Source organism: Miniopterus schreibersii (genome assembly GCF_964146895.1).
Source record: "Miniopterus schreibersii genome assembly, chromosome: 1".
NCBI classification, from domain to species: Eukaryota; Metazoa; Chordata; class Mammalia; order Chiroptera; family Miniopteridae; genus Miniopterus; species Miniopterus schreibersii.
This window is the reverse complement of record NC_138101.1, coordinates 117,607,881-117,619,284: the sequence shown is the minus strand read 5'-3', so window position 1 is coordinate 117,619,284 and position 11,404 is coordinate 117,607,881. Positions and strand designations below refer to the sequence as shown.

The 11,404-nt window shown below is 43.0% G+C and overlaps 1 protein-coding gene across 1 annotated transcript; it reads left to right on the top strand.

Annotated features, from left to right (window-relative positions):
• The first annotated feature begins 4,499 nt into the window (after positions 1-4,499).
• Positions 4,500-10,943, top strand: BAMBI (BMP and activin membrane bound inhibitor). Its single transcript, XM_081140140.1, has 3 exons — positions 4,500-4,927; positions 8,243-8,530; positions 8,967-10,943. The coding sequence occupies exons 1-3, from the start codon at positions 4,852-4,854 to the stop codon at positions 9,383-9,385; spliced, it is 783 nt and encodes a 260-aa protein (XP_080996266.1). The 5' UTR covers positions 4,500-4,851; the 3' UTR covers positions 9,386-10,943.
• The last annotated feature ends 461 nt before the right edge of the window (positions 10,944-11,404 follow it).

The following is an 11,404-nucleotide window of genomic DNA, read 5'->3' as shown; positions in this document are numbered from 1 at the left end:
ATCCTAAAAAACATAATTGAAGTATCGTCACCTAAGAAAATAGAATTTCCAAAATATTATTTATTGCCTTACTCACCAGCATTCTGAGTCAAGGATGTTTCTTTAGATGGGAATTTGTTTAATTCCCTTAATTTGTAATTAATTTGTAATTTCTCTGCTTTACAGGTTTAATTTTCCATTTTAGTTAAAAGAACAAAAGGAATTCAAGTGGTTATTTGACACCAAATAGGCAAAACTAGCAGGTTATTGAATAATTTCTAAAAGTTCTGCTGGATTAATTGAAGGTTACATTAACATAACTGAATAGAACAAAGGCTAAGGCTTATGGTCAAGGATCATATAGAATATATTTGATACTATTTGGTTATAAATAATATCCATTTTTAACTGCATAAGGTAATGTTTTTTAACCACGAATGTTTCTTATTATATTCTAAACTTAGTTGCTTTAAAACTTCTTAAGAGCCCTGGTGCCTCAGTTGGTTGGAGTATACACCAAAAGGTTGTGGGATCCGTCCCCCATCGGGGCACATACGGGAGGCAACCAATTGATGTTTCTTTCTCTCTCCCTTCCTTTCTCTCTAAAAATCAATTTTTTAAAAAAGAAAACTTCTTAAGAAAACCTCAATCCAATCGATAATCTATGGTTTATTTGTAAGATCCCATAGCATTTTTGCTAGTATGTGGGAGGATGAGCATTTAGGAATGCAAGCTTCAGTCTTCTCTTTTCTTTCTAGGTCCTATCACACTACCTCCAGATCTGCAGTCATTCCTTTATCTCCTTTTCCATTTTGGAGGGGGGAAAACCCCAGCTTCACTAGACAGCCATTTATTTGGCTGTGCTAATCTCTCACCTTTGACTTCATTCCAATTAAAGTAAATTTTAGATCTCAACTCCTAACTTCTACTGAGAACAAATGACTTTGTAAAAAAGCTGCTACTGGGAATTCAAAGTGTTACCTAAACCTTGTGGATTGTTAGTTGGTAGAAGAGCTGTATAACAGGCAGAAGTGTTAGATTCTATCACTAGACTGCAATAGTTGTTTGTATGCCAGCCTGGAACTTGAACGTAACTGCCTCTCCCTGAACAAAATACACTAAAAGTTATTTTTCATCTGCATTGTGAAGAGAGAGGCATTGCTAAAAATGGGGATTGCATATAACTTTGGGAAACAATGGCATTATTTCAGTAAGCAAAGATTGGTCTTTACAGCTTTGTTAACTAAATGGGTTGGAACATAAAAACCCTTGTGGCTTTTTTTTTCTTTTTCTATTTATAAGAAAAATGACATTTGAAAAGTTATTTTGTGATGTAGGACAACCATGAAATTGTATCATAGTGACACACTGTGGTTATACAGACTATGTATCCATGGATAAATAATATCTAGAACACTTTAAAATTAATAAAATAAAACTATTATAATGTTTAATTATTTCAGTTTGTTAGATCTAGAATCAGCTTTCAGTTCTCAGGTATAGACAGCTGGTTCTCAGCTTGTATTTTCAGAATTCCCTTCATAATAGTAAAGAAAATTTTGGTCACCGATTTCTTGATTTAAATTTCCAAAAGACACTAACTAGATTTTACTATTTCCCCCCCTACATACCAACCTACATGTAGGAAAGTAATAACTGGTTTATGTATAAAACACAAGTAAAATTCTGTAGAGAAGCAATTGGATTAAAATTCTTGCCTATTCTCTCAACTGTTCATATGGCCTTTTAATTGGCATATTATCCCTAAACTAATTTTGATTTTCCACATTGATTCAAACAGTCTCCTTCATTTAGTTGAAAAGTCTACGTCTGTTCCAAAACATTAGATAAAGTACAGACTTATTTCTCTTAAAACTAATTTGTAGCCACTTAAAAAGTCTGTCCATTAAACTAATAATAAAACAAGAGAGTTGAAATCATTGTCTGAAGAATGAATCACACGTTCTTATTCTGAATTGTGTTTGGAACAAAAAAAGTATACATCCTGGAAGGATAAAGGTCAATATTAACTAAATAAAATACAAGGCTCATAGTTTGAACCCCTTGGGTTGAAAGTTAAGGAACCTTAAGAGAAAAGTCAAACTTTTAAGATGCCTGAGTTAATTTTAATATGGAATCTAGGGACAGGATGTGAAGACAAGTGACTGGAAATCCATTTTGGACTTGTATCTTTCCCATTCTGCACATCTTTGTCATTTTTTTCTTTCTTTGCAGACAGGTGAACTCTGAATTTCTATGTCTCCCATGAAGTAACCTCTATCTAGAGATTGCCCAGCATCTCTGTCCAAAGAGGAGGAAGAGAGAACCTAATTGGCCCAATTGAGGTTACGGGACTAGGTATGGCCAGAGGGGCAGTCCCCTACTTTTGCTGCCAATGCCCACTGCAGAGAAAGGGGCCTGGAAGGCACTCAGAAGTGTTTACTACAATACAGCTTTCATCAACACATCTCCCTAGACCCTTTCCATTAACAAGCATTTATCTGCATCACAAGTAATTATAGTTATTTTCTGGTGCATCTCTGTCCACTCCTTGCTTCACATTTTATGCTCCAGCAACAAAGAATTGCTTGTAGTTCCACCTACCCATTCTCTGCTTAGCACCCGTATCTCCTAATGAAATCAATGACTTTCATGCCTAAATTATTTCTATGATCCTCTGTGCTTGTAATGGTCTCCTTCCAATTCTCTTTATTCTTTAGGAGTCATGCCCAATGCTACTGCTTCCAGCAGACCTCCCCGACATCTTTACTTTCCTAAGCTAGTTATCTTCTTTTTTATGCATCATAACATTGTGCAGGTAAATCTTTACCATTGTCAAACTCCATTGCTTGTGATTTCCTGTTTAGGTTTTGACATCTTTATAACCCCAGACACAGTGAGCCTGGCCTACAGTGGGCGCTCCAAAAGAGCTGAATGAATACACTCTCAAAGTTTCCTTTTAGTTAATGATTTGACTCTCTGGAGTTAAAGGAGTGTGTCATTGCATGAAAAGTATTGTCTGCATGAACCCATTAGAATTGTTAACTTGTCAAAGAATTAGGTGTCAGGAAGTTCTTATCAAACTCCTCTTCAAGGAATGACAGCCCACCACTTGAGGTATGCCTGCGATTTACCTGGTGCCCTAACCAGTTTAATTTCCTCTTAAAACTTCTGCTGGGCTTACCTTCCCCTCCCTACGGAGGCAATGTTGATCTAGTGAAGTAATGGTCAGAGCATCAGTGTATGAAATTATTTTATTTATTCTGCATATAAACATTATTTTTCAAAGGCAATTTCATGAACTACAACCTGCAGTTCTGTGGGCTTTCAACAACTTTAACTTACAAGGTTTGCGGTGATTTTCAGTCCTTGAGACAGACATGTTTTTCTTAGTCTTAAAGCCCATCTCTGCACTCCAGTCCCGCAGAGCTGACTCTGCACTTCCCAGCTGAGCAGTAAATGCACTCTTCTGCCCACCTCCCCTCCTCTAGACATTTTATCAGATAGAGAAACGTTGGTTTATCCTAAAAGGAAATTTTGCAAATGGTTGACTTTTGTTAATCTCAGGTTTTGAGAATAGGGGGTAAAAGACCAGTTCCTCAGATAAGAGTTTTAAGCTGAGTTTCCCCTCCAAAAAAATTACAAACAACAGCAAAACCTCCAGGTCCGCCTTTGAGTCCCTTGGAGCAGGCAGCCCGGCTAAGTCCTAATAAATGAATTAGCGTCTCGGAAAGAGATCACCGAGGGGCTGATATTGATCAAGGTCAGCGGGTGTGTTTGCCCGCGTTTGTCGGGGGTGGTTAATTGCGTGTCGGTCTCGGCCCGCGTCGTCTCGCTGGCGCCGGGTGCTTTTTGGATTTGCTAAATTTCGTTAAGTGTCTCTAGCCGACCGCTCGTCCCCCGTCTACCCGGGAGAACTCAGCGGCTCCTACTGATCAACAGTCTGTCTGTCTGGGCTTTATTGATCACAGGGCAGGCGGCTCGCCGGATGGGCTGCGGGGCCGGGAGGCTGAAAGCAGACCCAGCGCCCGGCCACCCTCCTCTCCGGCTGGCGGACGGAGCCCCTCCAGCGCCGCGCCGCGCCGGCGAGGTTGGGCAGGAGCGCACGCCGGGCAGCGCCGCTCGTCCCTGGGCTTCCAGAGCTCGCAGCGTGGCCGGGGAGCGCTTCAGAAGGTGGCCCGCGGGTCCCCCGCGTGTTTCAGGGGGAACAAGGGAGAAGCCACGGGCCGGGGGACGCTGGCCCACGGCTGAGTTGTGAGAGTCGAGAGACAAACCCAGCGGCGGGCCGGGCGCCCGCGTCCCGAAGATGAGGGACTCGCGGGCCTCCGCCAGGGGGAGCGAGGGAGACGGCGGCCGCGGAGGCCCGAGGACAGGCGCCGGCGCCGTTAGGAGCCGCCAGCGGGTTCCGCCCCGCCCCCGTCTGGGCCCGCCCCCTGGGTGTGGGATGATTGACTCGAGCCTGGCAGCCAATCGGACGGGCCCGGGGGCGGGGCGGCGCGGGCCGGCTCTGGGTGCGGAGCGGTATTTACGGCGCGCAGCCTGGCCGGAGGAGGCGGCGCAGGCGGGAGCTCACGGCTGGCCGCGTCTGTGCGCGCTCGCGTTCGCAGAGCGGCTAGAGCTCACCCGGGACTGCGGCGCCGAGCTTAGCGAAGGAGCCGGTGCCCACAGAGTCGGCCGGCGAAGGCCCTCTGGCCTCCTCGGCACACCCTCCAGCCGCTTTCCATGCTCCGAACGCTGCCCGGCCCCTCGCCCCATCGCTGACGGCGCCCCCTCCCTGGGCAGTACTCATGCGCTGCGCGCTCCGGGAGTCGTAGGCTGCAGCTGCCCGCGGCTCCGGGACCGGCGGTGGCTCCGCGGCCGTGGGGGGCGTCAATGGATCGCCATTCCAGCTACATCTTCATCTGGCTGCAGCTCGAACTCTGCGCCATGGCGGTGCTGCTCACCAAAGGTGGGTGCCCGCCGGGACGCTCCCCCACCCCCACCCCCACCCCGGGCAGGGGTGCGCGGTGTCCCGGGGCGGTCGCCGTCGCGAGCCTTTGAAGCCGGCTGCCAGGGCTTTGTTAGCGGCGGGCGAGGCTTCCTCTCGCGCTGGAGCCCGCAGGTCGCGACAAGTTGCTAGTTCTTAGAAGTCGCGGCGGTGGCTTCGCGGCCGACCCCTCGGGTGTCTCGGGCACGGCGCGTGGAGGGGCAGTCAGACCTCGGGGCAAGCGGTTGTCAAAATGTTTGTGTAGGTCTGTCTGTAGTAAACTTGGGACCATCTGCGGCGGGGGAGCGGGGCGGTAGTGTGGGCTCGGACGCCGCCTGCCTCCCCACGCCGGCGGGGAAGCGCTGGGGGAGCCGCAGACCCTGCCCCCAGTTGCACCGGGCCCGAGCGAGCGCGTCTGTTAGTGCGTGTCACTCTGTTTGAATCTGTTTCTGTATTTGAATATGTCTCTGTATTTGAGTGTCTTTGAATATGTCTGTATATTTGAATGTGTCTCTGCCCTGAGTGCGTCTTTGTTGTGTGTCTGTATTTGCATAAATCTCTATTTGAGTCTGCCTCTGTACTTGTGTGTACTCTGCCCATGAGTGTTTCTTTGTATCTCTCAGCGAGTGACTTTGTGAACCAGCGAGTGTGTGCCTCCCGGGGTGTAGGTGTCGGGGTGTGAGATCAGTGTGCAGGAGTAGATGCTGTGCTCTTCTGAGTGGCTGGGAGGAGCAGCCTCTGTCAGTGATCCCATTTCCCACTCACCTCATATTTTACAAGTACTACTGAAAAACAACAAAACGGCAGTCAGTTTTTTTTTCCCCCTGCAGGCTTCCACCTTGCTGTTAGAAATAACCCAAACTCCATCTAGATTTCAAGCTTCCCTCACCTATCCTGCCATGAACTACAGATAATTTTTTTTTTTAAATAGGAAGTAGTGTTTAGCTTTTGCACCCCCCACTTTTCTCTAATTGCCATGTAGCCGGCATGAGGTTAAAAGGATAAGCCAGCCCAGCAAAGATGATGTGCTACAGTATTTATTTATTTTGGAAGGAAGGGTGTAATTAACCCTAAATAACAGCCCTCTCAGCCTGCAGAGGGGAGCCTCCTGGCCTATCAAAGGCGGCAGAGCAGGGAGGGACTGAGGCTGACATGAAGTCACAGATACCGAAACTATGTGCCTGATAATGATATAATTAGGGGATCAGAGATTTCTGACTGCTGCTGACTTCAAAAGCTTTAAAAGAAGCCAGCAGTCTCTCCTGTAGCCATCTTGACTAAAGCAGACATTTTTGTTTAATCACTACATACAGTAACAAGAAAGGGGGGAAACAGAAGAGCATTGTTCACTGTTTCAAAATACCAGTCCCCTTTCTGGCCTTTTGCATGCCACAGGAAGAAACTTTATGAAACGACAGAAATATAGTTTTAATACAGTAATACAAAAGTTAATTCAACTTGCTCAATGTGGCTCCAATTTTTTTAAAAAGTTGTTAGAACTTTTTTGGTTACTTGTCAAAATTTTATTAGACTGTTTTAGGTCATTGAAAGTATCGTATCTTAAATAGGCTCTCATAAACATTTAAGCAGCATTTCACTTATATTGTTTTTTTTCTGCATGAGGTCTGAGGTGAATAGGATCAAAACGGACTTTTAATCTGTTTTATTTCAACTTTAAGTCTGTATATGGAATTTGTCAGACTAGGGACATGTAGGTATCATCAATCACTTAAGACTAGTGAGCTTTATGTGAAAAATCAAATAGGCTCGCATATTTGTAGAGCAAAGCACCTTTGTAGAGCAAGCTCCTAACTTGAAGGTCTTGGGCCCAGACCCAGGTCGGGGAGCTCAGAATGAGAAATTTAGAATAGAAGCAGGACCTCCAGCTTTGGACAGTTAAACGCAGCTTGCCAAAGATCTATCTATAGTTGGCTAGTCTTTTTGGAATGAAGCTTTAGCAGCCTCTGGTGAAAATGAGTGTGCCATACAGTGGCCTGGAATTTGGACAGATAATTAAATGAGACACCTTACTCAGGCATTCCCCGGCGAGGAGGAGGAGGAAAGGTGAGGATGGGAAGAGGTGTTCGGTTTCAGAGTGGAGGTTTCAGTAGCGAGACAGAACTTCAGATTGGAAAGCTGGAGAGAGGCATGTGCATTAGTTCAGTTTACAGTAGCTTTCGCTGAGGCATGTGACAATGACTGGAGTCACTGGGTTGGAAATCATATTAGTGAAAACTCTGAGACCCAGATTATTTCAACTAGAAATTGATGTTAAAAGCCTCAGATCTTGCATTGCAGCAAAATGTTAACAGTGACTCGCAAAATAAGTTTTATAAAGGAAACTTTAATCACTTCCTGTAGAAAAATTTGAGGTTTCCTTAAGGATTTTTCATTGAACCAGCAGAGGATTTTCAGATTCAGTGTTTCCCCTTTTAGATCCCATGTTGAATTACATGTAAAACTGGGGAGTTGGGGGGAGGAGAAGTTAGCCTTTCAGTTTTACACTCTCCCCTCCACCCCCAGATTTATGACTTTCCATTTGGGCTGAAAGAAATTGACTTTGGCAAGCAAACCACTAATTGTAAACTGCCTAGTTCCTGTTTTACAATATACTAAAAGCTCCTCTGCATGAAAAGATCTTTATAGGCAAAGTTTGCCTTTTCTAGAGAGGTTGCAAATAGCTGCCCAGTTTCATAGTTTTAAAACCTCCTGACTGGAGCAATTTCTAGATTGTTGTGTTTCTAGTTAATAACTTTATAAGGTGTTAGCTAAAGCTCTTAAATCTTGGCACAGCCCTTCGAGGTAGTAAACAATTCAGTAGTTCCGATCAAATATTTATACTGACAAAATCAAAAAGCCTAGTATTTTCACGTTGTATGGTCTGTAGGATTAAAATGAGTAAATAATGTAATCTACCTTACGGTAGGAGAGATTATTGTGACTATTATTTTCCTTAGAAAACAAAAGTATTTTTAATTACTAACTTAACAGAAACCTAAATTGGACTTTGAGTCTCTGCTACTAAGGTTACTACATTTCTAAAATTGTAGTCACTGGATTGAAATGAAAGCACAGGTCTGCGGCCATACCACCCTGAACGCGCCCGATCCCGATCTTGTCTGAATTAAAGCACAGGCTTGCACAAAGGGCTTTCTGGGTCTGCATGGCCTGCAGTTGTAAGCACTCGGCTGAGTATTCTAAAAGTTAGTGCCTTCGAGTTTGGGATTTAGCATTTGCTTAAGCAGGTGCATGATCTGGTCTCTGAAGCAGTTTGATGCAATTTCTCCTTGTTTTCAGGTGAAATCAGATGCTACTGTGATGCTGCCCACTGCGTGGCAACTGGCTATATGTGTAAGTCTGAGCTGAGTGCCTGCTTCTCTAGGCTTCTTGATCCTCAGAACACAAATTCCCCACTCACCCATGGCTGCCTGGACTCTCTCGCAAGCACAGCAGACATCTGCCAAGCCAAACAGGCACAGAACCACTCTGGCACCACCATGCCCACATTGGAATGCTGTCATGAAGATATGTGCAATTACAGAGGGCTCCATGACGTTCTCTCTTCTCCCAAGGGGGAGGCCTCAGGTAGGCAGAGGCCCTTTCTAACCAAAATGTTCGCCTAATCTATATAGACTTGTGATAGCCAAGACTTTGTATGTCTGCTATTGATTTTGTTGTTAATGTAATTAGAGACGGCAGAGGGAGAAGAATGGCTGGATGCAAAGATGCATCTCTATTGAGTAGCTTTTATGTCTGCCTGAGCATTAGATGTCTGTCTACATAATAGATTTTGCCTGTTTTTCCAACAGTTGGAAGACATTAAAAGACCATTAATACTCCTAATGACAGTCTGTAAACAAATGTTTTTGTAATCTTTTTTGCATTGTTTTTGCAACATTTATTTTCTAAATATTGTTGACTTCATTGTAAGCTATTTATTGGGGTGCCTGGTTTAAAATGGATAGATGAGCATAAATATGTAACAGGAGGGGTTAACATGGTTTTGCTTGTGCTCCTGTAGGCCAAGGAAACCGGTATCAGCATGACGGTAGCAGAAACCTCATCACCAAAGTGCAGGAGCTGACTTCTTCCAAAGAGTTGTGGTTCCGGGCAGCAGTGATTGCTGTTCCTATCGCTGGAGGGCTGATCTTAGTGTTGCTTATTATGTTGGCCTTGAGGATGCTGCGAAGTGAAAACAAGAGACTGCGGGATCAGCGGCAGCAGATGCTCTCCCGTTTGCACTATAGCTTTCACGGACACCATTCCAAAAAGGGGCAGGTTGCAAAGTTGGACTTGGAATGCATGGTGCCGGTGAGTGGGCATGAGAACTGCTGTCTGACCTGTGACAAAATGAGACAAGCAGACCTCAGCAATGACAAGATCCTCTCACTCGTTCACTGGAGCATGTACAGTGGTCACGGGAAGCTGGAATTCGTATGACCACGTCTTATCTGAACTGAGCTTCTTGGACGCTTGAAGGCCTTTGAGTTCCGCTGGACAGGAGCACTTTATCCGAAGAAAAACAAACTCATGTAATCATCTTTGAGAGAGAAAATGACCTCTGCAAACAGAATCTTGGCTGTTTCTTCTGAAGGATTATTTGCACAGACTTACATACAGTCAAATGTATTTTTTGCTTTGAAATTATTAAAAGCAAAGAGAAGACTATGTACACACTGTTACCAGGGTGATTTGCATCTGAGGGAGCTGGAATGAGTACCTAAATAAACTAAAATGTGCTCTGTGTAAGCTCCTACATCTTGATTTATTGTAAAGATTTAAAAATATATATCTATATTTTTGTCTGAAATTGAGCAGTGTCTTGTCATAAATTAAAAACTAAGTGGGAAATGTAAGAAACTACATGTTAATTTTACAAATGAAGATCTGTTGCTCAGAGTAGGGCCTAACTATAGGATTTGGCTTGATCTTCCTTTCTTCCTTCCTTTCTTTTTTTTTTTAAAACAAGACCAAAATCTTGTTTATTCTTACATGTGCATGTGTAACTCTTACAGCATGTAGAATATCTAAATGGACTGCTCATCACTTAGTGTCTTACCCACATTTTTTGTTTGGTTCATTCTGGTTTTTAACTTTTATCTAAGAGAAATCTTAAACGTATTTATACCAGATGAGATATGATTGTTTCTGAAGTTGCCTTAGCAGATGTACTGTTATTTATCAACTTGATCCACTTGCTCTATAATGCTTTTAAAAATGTCTACCTCCAACCAGGAAAAAAAAAAAACCTAAATGAAAACTTTTTTTGGGTAAAGTTAGTCACTGCCTACTTCTACTGTTTACTCTGTCTCAAATGGAATTAAATATTTTGAACACCAAGTTAGCCAAACTTTATTGTACCATGCTCCCAGTTTTCAAAACTTCTTTCAACAGTGTTATACTAACATTTTATTTTTTACCTCTCAATTTTTAGAAAGGTTTTCCATAGTGAACACAATATATCAACTGAGATTTAAGTAACACACAGTGCTTCTAGTTTTCCTCCCCCAAATGATCCTTTTATTAACATAACCAAACAAAACATTGACTTTAGCCACTAACTTAATACACCAGTGTAAAGCCCCTGTAGGACTTTCTGTCTGGCAACACTGCCCAGCCTGAATTTAAACCCATGCCACATTGTACCTTTCTCCCCAAATGGATCTTTGTTATCTTAAATGAGAATAATGTGCCATGTAGGTTTTTTTCCCTCGATTCTTTTGTATATTTGAAACTTTTTGCTTAAAAATCTATAGCCTGCATATTTGAGTATGGGGTTTTCTTTTATGAGTGTTAAAGGATCTTTAAAAAGTATTTTCTGGAATATTTTATGATGAATATAATTTGGGTCCCTTAAGACAGATGCAGTAGCCAAGCTCATGGAAGAATCTGAATTGAAAGGACTAGTCTAAAAATGAGTACCTAGTTTATTTAATAATTAATAGGCCACAGCCCAAACAAAGTAGGCTATGGAATAAATATGCATTTTAATAAATGACAGATTTGTTTTGTGCTTTTTGAGATTGACAGTTTGTGGATTCATGACTTAACAACTTATAAAAGGTCTTAAATTTTATGTGTGTAAATCTTTGAGGGAGCCAAAGAATTGTGGGACCTCACTATCTCAAACCTGTCTAGAGAAGTGGATTGATCAAAATTGCCATTGATGAAATTTCCACCCTCACCTTTGCTTTCTAGCTCTAGATCAAATTATAGTTTTTCCACTTAGATTGAAAGACTTACTCCTTATGATTTCTCGTCTCATGTACAACCATACAAGTTCAGTGATTCTTTAAGTAGCCAGCCTTTATATCAACTGTGTAGTGTTAATTTTCTTCTGCTTGCCCTGCTATTCTCTCTTCATCTCATTTCTTCCAAGTACCAGGTAACTAAGAACTCAGCAGTTCATTAGGAAATACAGCATTGAAGGATTTAAATTCATGTGCTTTGAAACACTTG